The sequence below is a fragment of the Anser cygnoides genome, chromosome 17 (assembly GCF_040182565.1).
Source record: "Anser cygnoides isolate HZ-2024a breed goose chromosome 17, Taihu_goose_T2T_genome, whole genome shotgun sequence".
NCBI lineage: Eukaryota > Metazoa > Chordata > Aves > Anseriformes > Anatidae > Anser > Anser cygnoides.
Window position 1 is genome coordinate 11,758,682 of NC_089889.1, and position 21,038 is coordinate 11,779,719.

At 37.8% G+C, this 21,038-nt stretch overlaps 1 protein-coding gene across 22 annotated transcripts in view; it reads left to right on the forward strand.

The window, feature by feature from the left end:
- The window catches only part of CIT (citron rho-interacting serine/threonine kinase), a 120,748-nt gene that overhangs the window by 39,120 nt on the left and 60,590 nt on the right, over positions 1-21,038 (forward strand). For 18 of the 22 annotated variants that reach the window (XM_066978899.1, XM_066978898.1, XM_066978902.1 and 15 more), the window contains 9 exons: positions 2,863-3,083; positions 7,634-10,238; positions 10,993-11,134; positions 12,322-12,497; positions 13,838-13,939; positions 14,147-14,289; positions 15,333-15,426; positions 16,602-16,805; positions 17,970-18,123. In XM_066978899.1, coding sequence (XP_066835000.1) covers positions 10,143-10,238; positions 10,993-11,134; positions 12,322-12,497; positions 13,838-13,939; positions 14,147-14,289; positions 15,333-15,426; positions 16,602-16,805; positions 17,970-18,123 — 1,111 coding nt within the window. In that variant the 5' untranslated portion in view covers positions 2,863-3,083; positions 7,634-10,142. Of the gene's footprint in view, positions 1-756; positions 992-2,862; positions 3,084-7,633; positions 10,239-10,992; positions 11,135-12,321; positions 12,498-13,513; positions 13,581-13,837; positions 13,940-14,146; positions 14,290-15,332; positions 15,427-16,601; positions 16,806-17,969; positions 18,124-21,038 lie in introns of those variants that run through there. The other 4 variants (XM_066978896.1, XM_066978903.1, XM_066978906.1 and 1 more) reach the window with 4 other exon arrangements.

Genomic DNA, 21,038 nt, shown 5'->3' on the forward strand with positions numbered 1-21,038 from the left:
GCATTTTTAACCAGTTACAAAATTACTGATAGTTGTTTTTTCTCTTTTTTTGGGAGGTGGGGGCAGAGGGGACCAAAAAGACAGACAACTGTAAGGACTTGCAGCAGATTCCGATTCTTTATTTTGTTTGACCTGATTTAACAAGCTTCTTCTGTTGAAATATCATAGTCTATGTTGGGAATTATGTCAGGAAGCACAATATGTGCAGTGTGGGTGAGTGAGCTTGCATAAACTGTCAATGAAGATCAATTATAGGAATTATTGAATTACACATTAGATAAGTAGCAGATGACTTCTTTTTGCATGCAAGTGTGGTGTTAGCTATTTTTGTCTAAATTAAAATATAGCCATACAGGCAGGGAAAATTTGTCACTAAGCGTCACAAGCTGCCTGGGTTTATTGATTATTTTTTCCTTTATGATTGAAGTCCTGCAGTTTCGTGGTTTTGGCGTGAAGCACCATGCAGATGATGTGAGAGAGCATCAATCTACTAACAACGTGCAATTAGTATGTAGCTTGGGCAGAAATGGCTACTTTACAAGACTTGACAGAGATGAAAAGAAAAATGTTATTTAGCAGTTGCCATTTTCTGATGTGTTAGTACTTCTGATTCAAGCTGTGGGAGTTGTGTGTCCTCCTGCTCATACCACAGCTGGGCAGTTGACAACATGGTGGTGAGGCAGGCTTGTTCCTGCATTTTTACAATTTATAAATATCCTGAGTCAGCCTGTTTGTTGTGTATTTTTGAATGTCTAGATGGTATTTTTGCCCCAAGAAGCTACCTAGAAGGTGGGAAGACTGGCTCAGGAATAGCCATCCTTTAGCAGACTCTAGAGAGCTGTTGAACACCACTGCCAGCATCGCCCTGGCTGTGCCTCCGGCTCAGTTTGTCACTGAAGACAGCTTGGATGAAAAAAAAAAAAAAAGGAAGCAATAGGATTTAAGAGCCCTTTTCAACAGAGGAGTAGCTGTTCTTATTCACAGGAACTAGGTAATGTATCATCTTTTGATGTTGGGGTACTGAAAGGCGTCAGAATGAAACCCAGGAGAATACAGAGGACAGAGAAGAAACGAACTATGCAGCCTGCATGCAAACACTCTTTTATTCCAGCATCTTGTACTCTAAAATGTAAAATCTTTATCCCCAAATACCTGTTACTCTTCTCATGGTGGACTGAGTTGACGCAGAACCCAACCTCCTCCACTGCTTTTACTGCTGTCTTCTAGAGGATTCTAAGCGGGAGCTGGTGGTCTGATTTAGAAGACTTGTTAGCAAATAACAATTAGTGTAGACCTTTTTGTCATTTCTATTTGTCATTTTGAGGTTCTCCATTAGGCTTTTTCTGATAATTGTTTGATATGAAAAGCTAACCGATTTCTGTTTCATGTTTGAAAGGTTTAAGAAGTGTATTATTTACAATGGCTCAGCAAGTCTGCACCTCTGCCTTTGTTTCCAAGAAAGTAATTGCTATTAGCTGTTTTCACCCACTGGCACAATTCGTAAATGCTGCTTCTGTTCCATTTTAAAACTTGAGAGAATCAATGTCCAAGACTTTCATTGCACTGAGGAAATCTGGATAGCTGAGTGCTGGGAAGAGCGGAAGGTAGAACATATTCTACCTTTGTACTTAAGTGATTCATTCAATTACAAAAGAATTTGAAACACAAGCATGAAAACAGCTTTTATTAAAAATTGATTTTTAAAACGTTAGGAAGGAAATCCATCTGCAGTCCTTTACAAACACAGGATAAAAGAAAAGTAGCCCCTAACCCTTTTCTATTGCAGGTAACATTTATTCCACAGAAAGTCTTTTATGTGGAGTTTCCATTCTTCTTTCAAAACTAGTATTTTAGCATCCACCCTTTGGCAAAAAAGGGCTAAGTGCAATTTCTTGGAAGACCATAAACATTGGACCATTGCTACAACCTCCCACAGTCACAACCTCCCCAGTCTTTTGTTTCTGTTTTTGTTGTTTTTGCCATTTGTGGAAGAATGTACTGGTTTTGTAGCCTTTTTCTTCCAGGTAGCAAAGGAAATGTTAAAGTGTGAGCCAGGCTAATAGCACATCAGGTCTGGTGAACAGCAGCTTGACCTGCAGAACAGCCAGAAATTGTCATTCAGTCCTTACGTGAACATCAAGCTACTTTGCTATTTGTCACTGCTCTCTCTTAATCACTTATTCATCACAAGTCTTATCATGGAAAAACTGTTTAAAAATCACAATTCCACAATAGTCACTGTAAAATATTTATTGGCCTCCAAGCAAACAGTAAAGAAGTAATTCTAGAAGAATTAAATAAAGTAACATGTAGGCTGCCATTGCTGAGTTCTTCAAGACAGGAATGAACACACCCACTCAGAGCAAGAACATCTTAAATCTGTAAAGTACCAAAATCGTGATTCCAAATTAAAAAATAGACAGGCAATCATATCTAAATTCCTCTTAGTCTTACCTGGAAAAGTCCTTCTACATTAAAGCTGTCATTTAATCCATTTGATGCTTTTATTTTTACTCTGAACTATTGCTACTATTGTTCTTTCCTACCTTAATCATGCCTGCCATCATGCCTGTATGGCTACTGTGCACAGATTGTTTACTGGAATTTTTTGAATAAATCTTCAAAAGAAAAAAGATATAATTTCTCCACGTTCACTTATATGAATAAGTCAAGTCTACCTCTATATCTTAATTCATCAGTTATATCTTAATTCATCAGGTAGTAATAAGATATTTTTAAAAGAGCTTGCATAATTTTAACATTTATTTTGTTTATTTCAATACTGAATTTTAATGTTTCAGTCTGACAGTATTTGTTTTACTAAACTGTAGGTACGAGTGAATGATTCTATTTTGCTTTTAGATAACAGATCCTGGGACTCTTAATCAAGCACGTTGTAGCCACATCTGTCAGCTGACGCTGGGCTGCAGAAAAACACCTTATGCTTCACAACGACTTCTACATCAGAGACAACTGGAACAATTGTCCCAGTGCGTGGATTTGATGTGAGCAGGCTCCTCCCAGCTTTTGATGTGTGATGCTCTGATTTTCTACTTTCATGTCTTCAGATCCCATCTGCATAGGTACAGTGAACTTACAATGAATGAACTGTACTGTGTGACTGGTACTGAGCTGGACCTACCTTGAACAAGCAATCTAACAAATGTCCCTGTTTCAAAAAGGGGGATGTTTTCCACTCCAGTAGAAAATTGATTTAGTGATGCTCCCCTCCCCAGCTGGCTGCCTGCCACTTTATGTTGTGTAGGTTCAACATTAACCTATTTTATTCCATAAAACTCCAAACAATAATTTGACCTGTTCTCCCTAAAATCACAATGGTATAGCGATATATGAGTATCTTTCAACGCCGTCTAGCTAACTCCTAAATTAATTCATTCTTCCACCTTTCTGGAAGTCAGCCAAAGAGATTTATGGGTATGCATGGCTCTGCTACTCATCAATATTGGATGTAGAGATGTGTGTCTGGCACATCTCTGTTTCTGGCTGATCTCAGGGATAGAGAGCAACTAAGAAGAGCCTACTACTTATATTAAGACAGAATTAATCTTTTGGGGCACTTTCCCTTGATGGTGGTCAGATTTCCAGTTTCCAAATATAGCACATGGACTGGATTGAATCAGAAATTCTTTCAGGATACACACTGCTCTGCAGCCCACAGGAGGGTGGGGAGTGCTAGCTTTCTGGATGGGATTACAGCAAATGGCACTGAAACAGAGGACCATCTCACAAGCAAGCAAATGATTGCTGTGATGAACTAAAGGGTGTCTTTCTAGTGGATTCCTTGATTTAGGGCAAGGAAAAAATCCTCCTTTAAACCACTAGAATTCATTTGTCCTAGGACCAATTGAAGATTAAATTCTATTAATCACTTTTAATTGTGCTCTCACAGATTTTCTTATCTTCATTATAAAGATCTCAGTTTGTTTCTTCTTTGGGAATCTAGGCAAAATATAATTTGATACGGCCATCACTGTATCTAGATTTCAGAATAATTGAGTATTTTGTCATATGCAATTTCCAGATGACAAACTGCACCTGTACTGTTCTAGGTTTTATCTTCTGAAAGAGTTCAATATTGCCTTCCTTTCCACTTCACTGAAAACATGCAAGTAGTTCTTTAGCTACATTTAAAATAAAAAAATGTTTACTGTAATTGCTCAGATACTTTGTCAGTTTTGCTTTAATTAAGCCCCTGTCACTTGTTGCTCTGCAACATGCAATTCCCACTATGTCATGACAAATTTAGTTTTCAGCTGCTGCAGGGAATGTTAATGTGACCACATCAATATTCATGTGTCTTGACAGATCGTGAGGTTTAATAAATTGCTTTCTATAAAATAATTTTTGTGAAATCAGGGGTGTTCCTGTAATAGCACAAAGGAAGCCTGAGGTTGAGGTCTGAAAAAAAGAAATCATTTGCTTCTCACGGTATCTAAAAATTAATAAATTATTTCTCCAGTAAGTAATGATGTAGTTGCTCTAGGATAAAAAAAAAAAAAGGAAAAGAAAAAAGAATGTGGAAGACAATTATGAGGGAAAAAAAAAGGTTCATTTTCATGTGGTTAATGGCACCTTCACCTCTGATGTTCCCAGATGCACTCATTTCACACTGTCTCTTTTTCTTGCTTACCTCAGGGGGAATCTCCTGTATTCTTCCACCTTCATTATTGGGACCCAACTATACTACCTTATAGGTATAGGATACAAGAGGCTGTTCCTTTTTCTATGAATCTGAGACAAGTTTTATAGTTTTAAGGCATCAGTGGTATAAAGTACTTTAATGGAGCTTTGCTGGAACTAATAGTCTCATTATCAAGGAAAAAAAGAATTTGACAACATCAGACTCAGCATGAGAGTTTTCTCATTGAATGTTATATAACACTAAAAGTAAAGCACATTCTAAGGCTGAACAACCGGTGTAATTTGGGGAGATTCCCACGGAACTAATCAAAGTAATACTGCAAATCAGTCGGGAGGCAAGGACAGGGACAGGTGATACTTTAGCCTTGAGATGCGACTCCCCAGAATCTAACAATAGTTTTGAGTTTAAGTTGTGGTGAAACAACCAAATGGAAATACAGTGATCAATGCAATTGCAAAGTTAGGTAAGATGGTGTCCCCTCATAAGAAGGAGGGGACCGAAGTGAAGCTTGTAGCCAGGAGAGTGAGGCTCATGAACAAGAGGGCAGAAAATTCTGAACATTTTTCCAGTATAAATTGCTTCTGAGTGCTTAAGGTGGCAAACCTGTAGAACAGCATTCAGAAAGGAAGATAACCTCATTTTCTCAGCTCAGCTTCTTTCAATTGCCTTAACCCAAACTTTATCAACAAAAGAAAAAAAATCTTTCGTTTATGTGATTGATATCAGAACTTTAATTTCTACCAGCTCTTCTCTTCTAATTATTTAGTATGGCTCTCCAATGTTACAGTGATATCAGTAAGAGACACAGACATGCTTGGTGGGTATTAGCAGTGAAAGCTGCTTTTTAGAGCACTACAGAGACTTTACTCTGTAAAGAAATGCCTCATGAATTTTAGTTCTTATGCCTTAGAAACTATACCTCTATGTATTATTCAGTTTGCTTATAGCCTGATTACTTTGGAGTAGGGGTCATGTTCTGCAGAGAACAGCTGGGCAGCATTGCTTGGAATATTCACACCAGTCTAAGACACAAGTATTCCTTATTCTGGGATTCGCCTGCAGCTTCTATAAATGCTTGGTTTGCTGATAAAAAAAAAAAAAAAAAAGGATTGTTAGTGACTCACTTCAGTTACTGTTTCATTTTGGTTGCACCAGAACCAGCAAGATTATGTTCTGGCTTAAAGAGAAATTCAGCCTAGGGTTGAAATGTTAGGAGAGTTTGGGAACGCGGACAATCACTGAACTGTGTTAGCTGGAATGAGGAATCCTCAGAGCCTAGGATTGGGTGTGAAGAGCATCACATGTATCTGTTTGCATTTTTAAAATAAAAAACATACAGATGATGACCATGTAACTAATAGCAAAGCTACTGTGTTTATTTAAAACATTATTTGAATGGGTTTTAGGTGTGCAAATGTAAAGAAAATAAAAACGTTGTATTAAACAATACTGAAAATAAGCACTTACATAATGCATAAGCACATTGCTAATACAAACAAAAACCACCTTTAATATTTCAATCAAAGTAACCTTGAATATTATCAGATGTAGCTCACAAGTGGAAGTCTAGGGAAGAAACACCTAGCAACCATTTAGGTCTCTTAAAGTTTCATTTCCTTTCTGCTTATCCTAGGAGAATGATTGCAGTGCTTTTTTTTCCTTTTCTTTCCAAAAATTATGCGGAGGAGATAAAAAAAAATATTGCAGAGGAAAGACAATATAATTGTTTTCCTGGTGATTATTTCTCTTTGCTTTCCTCTTTCTCTGAAAAGGAAGTTACTTACCTCTTCCTTAACTGTTATTTTTCACTATATATGTTTTGCAAAGATGTATATTCGATGTAGGTGTGCATGACTATTGCAGCTAAGTTGGATATTTTGTGATAGTTCGGGAAAACAAAGCTGAAAAAGTGTGCCTAGGATCTAAGGATTACTTAAGTCCTGATAATCAAAGGTGAAAACTACTTATTGTCAGAGGTTTAAGCCAGAACACAAATCAGCCAAGTTTAAAGCTTTATTTTGATGCAGAAAGTGGTCACCCAGCTGTGATCAGGGTTAGCTTGGTCTATTACAGGATCTTTTAAGTACTGTTGGATTAGAGAAAGGACTAGAGCCAATAAGGGATAATATGTATTTTTTTAAAAAAGTCATATCCATATAGATTAGCTATGATTAATGCCAACCATAACATTCAACAACAACAAAACCACTGAAGAACCTGATTTGTTTCTGGGGTCCACATACTCTGGAAGCCTAGATTGCAAACTGATACCAGTCTGTATGGACAGAGTAGTGTTAAGATTTGAAACAGCAGAACTGAAGAGATTTCCAGGGTAGGACAAAAGATGATAGTTTTTTTTTGGTAATGCTCAGCTCTTAGAACTGTGATAAAATGAACCTTTTTATTACCTTCTACCCATATGTAAATCTCAGAAGCTGCTCTGGAGATGATATTTAAGAGTGATGCTGCTTTAAATCCAGAGGTTCCCAGCTAGATGTTGTTGGGGTGGAGGGGGGGATTTGGCATCTTGTTGCCCATTAAAATAAAGCTATGTTAGTTTGGGTGAGAATATGAGCGTCAGGTTCTTGGTGAAAAGTTAGCATACTTGTATACCTGATCTTTTGCTTTTATACCTCTTTAGTGTCTTATACCCCAAGCAAGCCTGAAGGATGTTACAAACACTGACAAGAAATCTTTGGAACACAGTCACCTTGGCACACTATATAACAGCATGAGGGCAGAGAATTTTGGCCAAGGCAATAAAGGGAAACTCCTACTTTTATAATAATAATAATAAAAAAGCACCAAACAGATGGTAACCAAATCAATGCATGGTGACATGTCAAAACATGTTGAGCACCATATTGGGATCTGTTTAGGGAAAATCATAGAACTATTCATTCTGTTGAGCTTTTAAATGACCTATTAATTTAACAGCAGGAAGTAAACCCTTGTTTTATACAATTGCAGGTCTGCTGATGATCCTTCAAGTTAAGTGAGGTTATTCACAGAAGTAGTTGCCAAGATCAAGAAGTGATATATACTTTGGCTGTTCTGAAGACAGAAATTGTGTACTATGATTGCTCTCAATTAAAAAATCAGACTTATGAAGGAATCATCACTTTCACTCTGAAGACTTCAAGTGACCAATTTAAAGGAAAATGAAATACATCATTTCTCTGAAAGGGTATGTACTTTTCACCTGAGACATCAGGAATGGTTACTAAGGTTTTATTGCTGAAATTGTACAGCTTCTCTCTTCAACTTATTTCATCTGCCACTTCAGCTTTTTTTCTTAATGTTTTGATAACAGTTCTGGTACAGCTGTATTTTTTTTTGCTGCTGTTTCATTTCATAGGTAGATATTCTTGTTTATGTGAGTCTTTTACACAGCAACAAAGAAGAAAAGAACTGTATGTGATCTGCTGCTGCTTATGTGATCATGGCTGTTTCTAGCAAATGTATTTATTTAAGGGCCTTCTTGAAGGGAAACAATCTACCTTGAGCCCTCACCTGAATTATTAGGAAAAATGAACCTGTCCCAAAGAATGCTTTGAACAGCCAGCTGCCTTTCTTGCAAACACTCAACAGTACATAAACAAGGAGAACTTTATTAGGGAAAATTAAGTTATTAACATGAAAATCATAGCAAACAACTTCATACTTTAGTTGAACCTGCTGGGCAGTTGAGAGGCCAGTTATCAAACTGAGGCAGACTTGTTAATCAGCTCAGCTGGCTGGTTACACAAATTCAGGTTATTGTGTGGGACACCCAGAGGTCGTGTTCTTCTTATGGAAGTATGGCAGTCTAATGTGGATGAAATGAAACATTTGATGACCCATATCCTCATCCAGTTTGTGGATTGGCTGTTCTACACCACCCCACAGCGATGAAAAGAGACTCAGCCACAGCTTGCTATTTGAACACAATAGGGAAATGAACTGTCAGAAGGAGAACCCGGCTATGTTGCTTCCCCCACTTCTAGATCTAAACTATTGTACAGATATGGTAATTTCCCAAGTGGCATTAGAAATGGTGTGGATATCTAACAGTGATTTTGGCAGTTACGAGAGCTGGGGCTAATGGCATTTGTGGAAAAGGTAGGCTGGAGAAGGGGAAAGTCAGAGGAACCTAAAGTTCTCTTTGGTTGGAAGGCAGACAGTTGAGACTTGCCCAAAATCTAGGGCAGAGACAAGATGGGGTTCCAATTATCAAGGTGGTATTTTACTAAAACGAACTAGCATGAAAATTGACTGGTTTAAGAAAAAGTAGCTCTTTATTGCTTCTTTTTAAGAGCTGATCACTCCTGTGCTTTGCAGCTGTGGATGAGACATAGGCAATGACAGTGTCCTGAGTGGAATCCAAAAAGCAAATTGGCAGTGCAGGTGGTGGACAGTAAATTAGATTTTAAAAACTCTTTCAGGTTTAATAACTTGAAATGAACCCAAACTTTGAGACAAGAAATATGCTAAAAATATGTCAGTGTTCCAGAGGTGGACTGGAAGAGGTAGAAAGAAGAACAAATTGGTAAAAGTGATTTGTATAAAGCCATAATGTAATCACTCCACCAGTGCATTACGTTATCAGCTAGCTGCCAAGCCGCTATTAGCACAATTAAGATGAGTGCTGGATAGCGAAACGTCGTTTTATGTCACTCCACAGCATGACGGTTATTTTTAAGGAACCCTATCACCTAGATTTCTGTTACCAGCTTAACCCCTGCCAAGGCACTGTGTAACAAGAATCAGTGCTTTGAAACAGCATCCTGCACCCTGTGTAACTGCGGGATAGCATCAGCGCTACATCCCTGTGTTCTGCGCTGCCCTCCCTGTGACTGAGGCGTTGAACAAGGTCGTGGTGCGCGCGCTTGGCGTTGGGATGGGTGGCACACAGGAGTGGGTGCTAAGCTCGAGCATTCCCACCATGATTTCACTTGCAAGCTAATGACCCTATACATGAAGAAAAGGGCTGGTGAACACACACACCCAAAAAAAAAGGCATAAAGGTGAAATATGCACTCCAAATAACACGTAAAGCTGCTGAAAACGTTTTATTTTCCCTCTGGCAGTTTGCTGCTGCCAACTGCGACGTCCAGTCTGTCCTTGCACCAGCTCGAGCTGCTCACAAGGAGCCACCTGCTTTTGCAGATTTGCCACAAAAAAACACAGAAAAAGCGTTAAGACAGGGGCCAAGTGGCCCACCCTGACAGGATCGCCCCCACCCCCTCGGGCCCGCTCCCGCAGCGCCTCACGGGAGGCCGCGGCCCCGCCATTGGCCGAGGAGCGGGCGCCGGGCTCGCGTCAGCGGCGGCGGCGAGGCCCCGCCCTTAGGCGCCGTTCAAACCGGGGCGGCGGGAAAACGGGGCCGGGGCCTGGGGCGCGCGGCGAGGGCGGGAAGGGGCCGGGCACGCGGGGCCGGCGCTGAGGGAAGGGGCGCGGCGGGGCCGCGGCGCTGCGTTCTTGCAGCCGCGCTGACGGGATGCTGAAGTTTAAATGCGGTGCCCGGCAGCCGGCAGAGCCCGGCCCCATGGAGCCCATCGCCAGCCGCGTCTCCCGCCTCAACTCGCTCTTCCAGGTAAAGAGCGGCTGGCCTGGGGTTTGGCGAGCTCCAGTCTGGCCATACCGTGTGCCAAACGCAGCTCTTCTTGTTGGGGTGGGCCCCCACAGCATGCCTGGGGGGGGTATGGAGGAAGGGGCGAAAGGAAGCAATACTTCCTTCAAGTTCAAAGTGCGTACCGTGTTCACGTGAAGCTGAGGGGATAGTAGCTGGTCTTCTTTTCACCTGCACCTCTTAATGTTTTACCCTGAGGGGCTTTTCCCACATAAAGGTGTAATATTGCATTTTGTGGCTTCCAGTCCGCAGTTTTTTTCATGGTGATGTAACCCAGGGTTTGTCATAAGGTGGGTTTACCTAACCAGCTGCTATTTGATCAGCTGATGTTCAACAGCTTTCGCTTCCAGAGCTAATATTGATGCCGATTGCTTAAACTATTTGTGCCATGGAAAAAACATATGGTACAATGTCAAGAACACGCCAGTCAGATGAGAATCAGCAGTAGATTGCAGACAATTTCAGGAAAGCTGTGATTTGAACTTTAACAACCTTTGCAAGATTGCTTTGTCTAGGAGTCAAATACCTGTGACAGCTCTTACAGATTGACGTAGAGAATTGATATATTTACCTGGTGCTTTTTGCCTTATTTGTCTAATTTCTAAAGTAATAATTTTTAAATAGATAATATATAATCTGTTCTATACATATGTTATTGATTTGAGGCTTTTCATTGTTGTCTGATACTCCATCTGCTGTTGCTTCTTTTTTATTCCAGGGGAAGCCACTCTTTGTGACTCAACAGCAGATGTCTCCTCTCTCCCGGGAAGGCATCCTTGATTCTTTATTCGTTCTTTTTGAAGAATGCAGAAACCCCTCTTTAATGAAAATTAAACCTGTGGGCAACTTTGTCAAGAAGTGTAAGTGGTTTTTAGACTAATCTTTAGGTGTTATTTTAAAACATAATGCTTAAAAATATAAATGTTTAAATGATGCTCTAGTTATTTGTTAATGATTGTAACGTAGGACTTGCATCTGACTTCTTGTGGACAGACCCGATGTTGCAAGGGGAACCTTGTCAGGCCCAAAAAGGCCAGTGGCTTTTGAAGTGCTGTGACTCTAAAGCACACGCTTCATAGCTTGTATTTTACTTGTAGTTGAAGAGGCACTTTTGATAAAAGTATAAAGTTCCGAGTATATATAATGAAGTTATATCAGAAGTTTGAAGCAGGGCAGTGACTAAAGGGGAGGAGAGATATAGAAATTAACTTGCTAATATGTGTCTCTTTCAGCTTGAATTAGTATTTCAGATTCCATGTCTTAGCCTATTTCGCCTGTGTGACCTATAAGTAGTAATCCTGTACTTCAGAAATAATTCCCAATGGAAGAAATCTGTTACTGACAACATGCTCAGATTCTTTCTTTTTTTAAAAAAAAAAGCTTAATCAACTTTTCTATTAGGATACACAAAAAAATTTGTTAAAGGTAATTTATGTACTCTGTAAGAGTTCCATCCAACAGTTTCAAGATGTTAATTAGGCTGAGAGTAGTTTTTTGCTGGAGTCTGAAGAATTTTTAGAACACTCTACAGAGAGCACTTGTTTATCACAATGCATTCCGTTGGAAACTAGTCAATGGGAAGCTTAAACCAAACATCTGAAATAAATGCCAACGGTTATTTGTTAGACAATAGACTAGTGCCTCCCACAGGCAGAGGGCTGAACCCTGCCACTTGACTTGTGGAACTCACTGGATAAAGCCCTCTGATTTAACGAATATATTTTGTGTTGGCAAACGATGGTTGGAAAGAAATTAGAAACAAAAGAGGCTATCAGCCTCTGATGTTATGAATGGGATAGAATTATGGTTGCTATGGGAACTGTCTTAGCATTTCCTGATTCTTTTGTATGCACCATATTTCAGTCTTAACTATGCATTAATACTGTCTTTTTCTAGTACTTGTATACACTTTTTTTAAAGAAGCATATTCTGGAATGATTTAACATTTCTATAGAGACTGGAATGAGAAGACTGCTTTATTTTTCTATTCCCTGTTGCGAATGTTGTGTTCATATTTAGTGTAAAAATAAGTGTTTTATTTTTATAGATGCAGAGACTATAGCTGAATTAAGGGAACTGCAACCAAGTGTGAAGGATTTTGAAGTAAAGAGTGTGGTTGGCTGTGGTCACTTTGCAGATGTAAAAGTAGTAAGAGAGAAAGCTACAGGTGATGTGTATGCTATGAAGGTGATGAGCAAGGAGTCCTTGTTGGCGCAGGAGCACGTATGTATATTTTGTTGTTATGATGGTAGTACAACAAACTACAAGTTGTGAAGCATTTCCTTTTTGTCACTACAATTATACTTAATTTAATTTTTATAAATTTACAAATTTTTATTTAATATGGAATGGGAAAATCATTTCACATTTCAGTGAAGTAACACATTTGTGTGTAGTTTTGCTGTGGCTAAAAGTCATCATCATAGACCATGAATCTACTAGGTGAGGTACCATTCAAAACAAAAAAAATCCTTGTCTCAAAGAGCTTATCATCTAATTATTAAACAAGAAACAATAGATGAAGAAAATACTAAATCTGTATTGATCAGCTTGATGAACAACTTGATGTCTTGAATTTTCAGGCAATCTATTCGTTAAGTTATTTTTTTAATTTTAAAGAGCAATGTAGAATGTCAAGAGTGGGTGTGAAAGCAAACTGGTGACTGAATTTTTATGGAGAGCCTCTCATTAACTTGAGAGATGTGCTACTTGAAAACTTCGATTAAAAAAAAAAGGTAATGGAGGTTGTTTCCAGAGGCTAGTGACAAGTAGAAGTTAATCTTTCATTGATGAGAGATGGCATGGAGGACAGATTCCGTGAAAGGCCTCATGAACTTGTACAGTGATATCTAAATGAGTTGTTCCCAATATATGGCTGCAGTTATGTTGCTCCTGAGATTCTCTTCACTGTCTGTGGTTGTCAAAAATGAAATTAAATTGAAATTACTCTTGCCGTGGCACAGGTTGGCAAGAAAAGCAAACTATAATGTTACCCTCAGTATGACACACAGTGAAAGTAGGGACCACTGATCTTGATGAACTAGCAATATTTCTGTAATAAAACTAATTCCTTGTTGTCCGGCTGCACATATGAATAATGGAATAGTTGTTAAAGTAGGATTTCAAGATAAACTTGTATTATATCTTACATGAATTTGTTACAGAATTAGCTGTGAGATGCTACTCTGTAATTGTCGCAGCATCTTTTCTGCTTTTTGAGATTACTTTTATTTTATTAGGGCCAATCCAGATGAGGTCAGGATGGCACTCCAAACTGGTAGATGCTTCTCCAGTTTGACGGGAGAGGTGAGCTTTGCTGCAGGGACTGTACAGTTGCAAAGGAACTAAACAAAAGGTGTGAGGGGAACTGAAAGCAGAAGGTGTAAAATTACTCCTTTAAAGGTGCATATCACAAGGAAATGGCATTTAATGGTTTCTAAGTATTTTTTTGTGTTAGTGATGTGTGTCTTTGGCACAGACTTTCATCTTTCTAAAACTAGGGAATTCTGATATATTCTAACGCATTTTGATCAGGATGTAACTGAACATTTTCTTTTTTATAGGTGTCATTTTTTGAAGAAGAACGCAGTATATTATCTCAGAGTACCAGTCCATGGATTCCACAGTTACAGTATGCATTTCAAGACAAGAAAAATCTCTACTTGGTAAAGAATACTTTGTTTCTTCTTTATTGAACGCTGTTACCATTGTTATACTTAAGAAGAATGTGATGGCTGAAATGTGCTTATCTTCTGTAAATTTTCCTGCATTCCATTCTGCTCTTTGATATGTGTCCTGTATAATAAGGGGGAGTTGAACGGAATGTCTTAGATACATATAAATTGTATCTCTTCCTCTAAATCTTTATGTAGGTTATGGAGTATCAGCCTGGAGGGGACTTACTGTCACTCTTAAACCGATATGAGGACCACCTGGATGAGACTATGGTGCAGTTCTATCTTGCAGAGCTGGTTCTGGCTATTCATAGTGTTCATCAGATGGGTTATGTACACCGGTAGGTAAAGATTGCTTTGCATTGGACATAGTATTTAATCAGTATTGTTCCAGATAGCGTTCTGGAATGATGCATTCTTGTTTTTTATATTCTGTCCTCTTCAAGGACAGTGTTTCACGTGCTGTATCAGGAGAGAAAATTAGAAAATTAATCATACTCCAACTATAATTGCAGCTAAAAGCATTAACTTTGATATAAAGTTCAAACTGAAATTAGAAGAGGATTGTTACATATATTTTCTGGAGGCTTAGTAAAAATAGGCCTTAATGTTGCACTATGGAACAAAAATCTTCTCCAGCAATGAAGGCTTGTTGTTATTAGAACCAAACATTACAGGAAAGTAGTGTAATTGTTAAAGCTTGTTGTATGGGTGAACAGGGCAGTATAGTATGTTGGAATAGTTAAATATCACTGAGTTTTCTAAAGATCATATCAAGGCATGGAGGCTATAACTGTATGCATTTTTCAAATCACATTAGTGATTTATCCCATTTATTGATGGATATAACTGAACATTTCCTTTTTTTTATAGGTGTCCCTTTCTAAGGAAGACTTGTTCCGTAAATTTATTCTATTCTGAGACTTTGAAAATGTTATGTAGCATTTTATGTTCCAAGCAGCTGTAGTGGCTGCACTTAGAGCATACAGGCTGTGGCTTTCTAATGCAAGGTGGCTGCCTGGATTTGAAAGATGCACAGAATAAGTTGGGAGGAAATTTAGGATGAAAGCTATGTAATACTTTGCTGTAACTCAGTTACAACATAGGCAAAGTATCACAATAGGTTAGTGCAAAACCATCTTTTCTTTCCATCTTTTGTCAACGACTGTTAAATTTCCATGAAATATGGGGAACTTCACTAATTTCATATTTACTTGGAAGCAGAATAACGACTGGAAGTAAGACTCAAATCCAAATCCATTGTTAAGGTGTTATGCAGCTGAGCATATGGTTGAGTGTAGCTGAAAAGCGAGGTACTGATGTGCAGATGTGACAGTAGGGAACAGCATAAAAAGGTACTGATTGCTTTATTCTTTGCTTACAGAGATATCAAACCAGAGAATGTTCTTATTGACCGAATAGGACACATTAAACTGGTGGACTTTGGGTCAGCTGCGAAAATGACAATAAACAAAATGGTAACAATGTGGATTTAAGATTTGTCTATGGCTTGTTTGGATATTCCAGTCAAAAAGAGAACTGATGTTATATGTGTTCCTTGATTACACCTTGTTCTGCCTTTCCTGTTCAATGTGGAATCTATTCACAATGATTTTTTTCCATTCATGAATGTCTTTTTGAACATGAACTTGGCTGTCTTTTGCAGCTCTCAGTAAATATATATTTGCGTATCCAAATTTTAATATGTAAGTAGGGTAAAGGCAAGTCTTTCCAATGGTGCTGTATTGCAATACAAAATCATATTTTTAGAGATTCTCACAACTGTTAAATGCTGTGTTTAAAGAAGGTTATGGATTTACAGTTGTTTGCAATTGGACTGAAAGTTATGTTTGCTGTAACTAAGCTGGCATAGTTTTGAAGACAGGGAGCTCTAAATTAAATTGAGTCACATTCCAATGTTCAGGGATTCAGCTTTACCCACCAAAAGGCACTGTATTCAATGCTGTGAATAAGTTGAACTTTTTTATAAGTTGATTCTAAAATTAGCAAACTGCATACAATTTCAAACAATAATTTGAAATAGAACTAAGTGAGAATATGGAGTTATAGAACAGATTCCTCATTTGTTCCATGATTTCCGATCTTTCATTTTTTCATTTTTCCTCGTTCTTCCCTTTCCGGTGTTTCTCTGCATTGCATTTTTCTTGTAAGTTTTTTTTCTTCATATGTTATCTATCTTTTCAGTCTTCTTCAGGTTTCTGTGTTAGTTTCCCTGCTTGTTTGTTTCACTCTTTTATGACAGTGCAAGTATAATTTCAGTTTTGGTTTCTGAATTACCTTTTCTAAGCACTCATGAAATTTGAATACTAGCTGATCCTGAACACAAGGCAAAAAGGTAGGGATGACACAGAATGGAATGAAAGCAGGGAATAGTTAAGTCTACATTTGACTTTTTTGAAAATTGAGCTCTGTTGTTCCCATTAATAGCAGTTGAAGCAGTAAGTAGTGCTAGAGTATGCATACTGCTCAAAACATCAGTGTTCGGTAATGCTGTGCTTTTTATAATGCTGCTATTTTACTTCAGCTGCATATAGTTTGCAGTGACAGCTCTAATAATTTGACGCCTTTTTTGTATCAAATAGCTTTCTTTCTGTAACTTCACTTGGAATATCTTTGCTTCTACTGCTTCCAGGTAAATGCCAAGCTACCTGTTGGTACACCTGACTACATGGCACCAGAAATGCTGACAGGACTGAATGGGGATGGGAAAGCTTCTTATGGCCCAGAATGTGACTGGTGGTCCTTAGGAGTCATTGCATATGAAATGATTTATGGAAGATCTCCGTTCACTGAGGGAACATCAGCAAAAACTTTCAATAACATCATGAATTTCCAGGTAGAGAGAATTCCTTCCATGTTCCTGGGTAAAAAGGTTGTCACTAAAGACTATATATTTTTTTTACAGTTGGGAAAAGGAGCTTATGGATGTTTCTTACTTTGACAAGTTCATAAAATATTTAGTGTATGTGTGTGTATATATATATATGCTTTATAAAGATTTTAGTATTTTATTTATACATACCTCTGTATTGCAGATATAAAGTTATTTTTTATAGCAGCTGTCCAAAAATAACCATCTGCAATACAGTAATTAAAAAAGATTTAGCTGTCCGTTTTAGGGACCTGTAAGTGTAGCATCTCCAAAATAATCTAGGAAAAAAATTGAAAGGATGCATCATGAATTGATAAAGTTTTCAAATGATACTAAGTATTTCTGGATAGTAAAGCAAGGGCCAACTATGAAGAGCTGCAAAAAGACTTGAGGATATTGAGTGTCTGATTAAAATGTCATGTGAAATTTAGTGTAAATAAATTCAAACCAATGCATGTAAAAGGAAAAGTATCCCAACTTTACCTAGTGGTGGGCTCAAGAAAAGTATTTTGAAATTATGATCTAGAAAAATGTTCATTTAGTTCTTAGTAACAGAACAAAAATAGTACATCGAATGGTACGAGTTAATAGGAAAAAAAAATCATTTATCTGGGAAAAAGTGAATGAAGAGTGATTGTCTATTATATCTTCTAGTATGAGAATTAGGGGCATCAAATGAAAGTAGCCAGCACTGACTACAGAACAAACCCAAAAGGATACTTCACACAGCACATTATGGCAAAGATCTCCCCAGCATAAATTTGCAGCTACTGAACATTTATATGGGTTCAAGGAGTAACTAAACAAACCCAGAAGAATCTTCAAAGAAGAATGCATTGAGATCTGGCAAATACGAAGATATCATCCCTGGTTCAGAAAATCCTAAGCCACAAATGCTTGGAAGCTTGGGAGGATTCTCTGGGGAAGTGTCTTGTACTCTTCTGTTTGTGTATGCCATTGACCATTGTTCAGCATAAGATGGTGAACTGGGTCTACTGTTTGTCTGATCTAATATTTATCTACTATTCATCCCTTTTGCCTGATGTATCTCAGGTTATTGAAGCTTAAGAATCTTACTGTTCTGAGACTGTTTTGCTACTGAACAAAATTCTTTTCTTTCTAACCCAGAGGTTTCTGAAGTTCCCAGAGGATGTGAAAGTCAGTGGTGAATTTCTTGATCTGATCCAGAGCTTGCTTTGTGGGCAGAAGGAAAGGCTGGGTTATGAGGGACTCTGCTGCCATCCATTCTTTGCTAAAATTGACTGGAATAATATCCGTAACTGTAAGTAGAATAACACTGTATTCATAAACATTTCTTGAGTAACATGAAAATGTGTACAATGTATTTAAGTGCGTTTGATATGAGCCATTAATAATGAAACAAGACTGTGTTCTGGTGTACATGTTTTTAACAAAACAATTTGTTCTGGTTTTTGGATAGGATGTGTTAACATCTCTTAGATGAAAATTGTAAGGTAAGATGAAGTTTAATACGTTTCTATATGAATTTCTGATGCAATTGCCATATTACTGTAGGTACTAGACTAGAAAATCACAGTGGCCTTTACATGTCTTTTATCAGATTAAAATGCATCAGTGTGTTCTTTCAGGCCTTTTGCACTTCAGTTTGATTAATTTTGGCTTTTTTTTTTTTAAATTTTATCTTTATCTTTCTCTCATTGCTTGTGATCCAGTTTCTAGATATATTTTTTTTTATCTTCTGTAGGTGATAAAATGTCAGAGGTCGTAGGGGGCACTGGTGTTTTTTTTCAAAGTTAATGTGACTAATAAATGACTAATTTTTTTGGGTTAAAAAAAATCTGTTCCTTCTGCTAGGAATGGAATAAAATCAATGAAGCAGATAACTTTCTATGCAGAAAGTAGTTTATAATACAAAGGAAATAACAGAATTTAGTATTTGGAAGTACTGAGGCACCAGCATTGTGGCAAAAACAAGTATTTCCCAGGTCATCAGCAATCTCTGCCTGAGTCACATTGGATACTCTTTAAGTTATTTGGACTGTAAGATTATCTGTGCAAAGAACATGTCTGCCATATATTCCTTATAAAATATGCTGCCCTGTAGTAAGAGCAATGATTGTGCTCTAATTTCCATAAATTGCTAAGCCAATGCTTCTGCTTTTGATGACTATCTCAGCACTTCATCTGTCAGCTCCACAGAATGTTTACTCACTTTTCTGTTGATTCATTAATTCTGAACTTGTGGAGCTGCCATTCTGGTAAATGTCATTGTTTCTGCCCGTAGAGAGCCTTTGAGCCCTGAGTGAGAAATCCTTCTCATCGTTTCAACGCATGTTTCCCAGGCTTCAGCTCACAATGCCTTCTTTACCCAGAATCCTGTCTAAGCTATCAGTTTCCATTTCTGAAATTTTTGTATTGCATTTTTATCATATTATCTTGTATCTGGAAAAAAAAAATGTCATTTGAGCATATGCTGTGGTGTTTCTCTGTCAATTGCCTGTCCAGCATTTACACAACTGCACAAGTTAATTGAGAGTCTTTTTGCCATTTCATGTAATAACAGTAATTTTGATGGGCAAGCCCTGATGTCATTATAAAGGTTAAAATAGTCATTTGGATTTTTTTTTTTAAATCCTGTTTTCGCCTGCAGCTGTCCAGTGGATTGCATCATTCCCTGTAATATCCAGATCCACCTATGGTGAAGAGCCATGCAGTTTTGACCCCTGACTTGGTTGTTATGTCTCATACATCTTAAAAACCTCATTGTAACTGGCACAAAACACAGCAGTCCTCTTGATTTTAGTAGCAGATTCGATGTATCACCTATTGCTTTGCTCTCTGCAGTGGTTCTCCATTTGCTGGCCTATTCAGGGCAGCATCACTGTAGTTCTATTCAAAAGCCTTGATGGGTTCAGCCTGGGCTATCTAAGAGGTTTCTTTCTTATCTTGACCCCCCATGATAGTGGGGTTTAACTGGAGCAATGGCAGCCTGAGAAAATTAGGAAGCCAGTGAGTGCTGGAAGGGGTCACAGGATTTAGAATTAGACTGAGGAATCTCACTTCCTCAAGTTAATATGGTTAGATTTTGGGGGTATAGAATATGAATTTATCTCTAACAGGTCATTGTTAAATCAATTCTGTGTCAACACACTCAGACTTCCCTCTACCCTATAAAAGCAATGATTTTATTTCTATTTCAGACTGAGAATGGTAGGGAAAAAATTGGTACCCATGCCTTGCAAGTATTTAAATTATCATGCTGGGCACTCCAGGATAACCATTCTTAATGCACCACTTTTGGTTAAGAATGTGCAATTAAGGGGGTTTTCTGTGTTACATTTTGTTGTTACGGTAACCTATGAAACATTTGATTTTTAAGTAAACCCCTCCCAAAAGATAGTTGCCTTTCAAAAAGCTCCCATCTTTCTTGGGGTCAGTTAACATTTGTCTGTAGAAGCAGCTCTTAAGTTACATAAAGAGAACCCAGTCGTTAACCAAAGATGAACTTTAACTGAATCTGTCAACTGGTAATTTTATCCTTCCTTAAGAGTGTTTTATTGAAACATGTTTGCAGGTTTTGCTGCCTGTATTCACCAGCTTCTCCTATTTAACGACTTCTAAAGCTTTTAAAAAACCAAAACTTTCAGAAGATTGTTTTATCTGACAGAATTTTCCAAAAATATTTGGATTTTTATTTACTAGAATTAACTTATCTTTAGCTGTGATTCAGCTAAATGATCAGGATTTTAACTGAAAAGTTGATATGGTATGACTGGGTATTTGATAAGTATCTAGAATGTGAGGTAGAATACAGGGGGGTGACATACCAGATTTATTGACAACAAGGCTACATTCTGTATAATCTGTCAGTATTAATAATAATATTGCTAACCACCTCTTGTTGTCTGAAAACCAGAAATCATATCAGCTGTTTAATCTGAAATGAAAAAAATCTGTCTAATAAAGTTTATCTGAGAGATTGTCAGAAGATTCTGTTGTAATCTGGTATATATGTATAGCATAAAGAGTCATTCATTTTAAGAACTGTTTTGTAACTGTCTTCCAAGAAGTCTTGAAATTGGAATGGCATATTTGGTCTTGCATGGGGAAGCTAAATATATGAGAAGAAAGGAACGAAGGTCTTGTGCAAACTGGAGGACTTCAGAAAGTGTTGAAGATTGATCTTAGGCTGTTTTCTGCTATTAAACAGGCAGT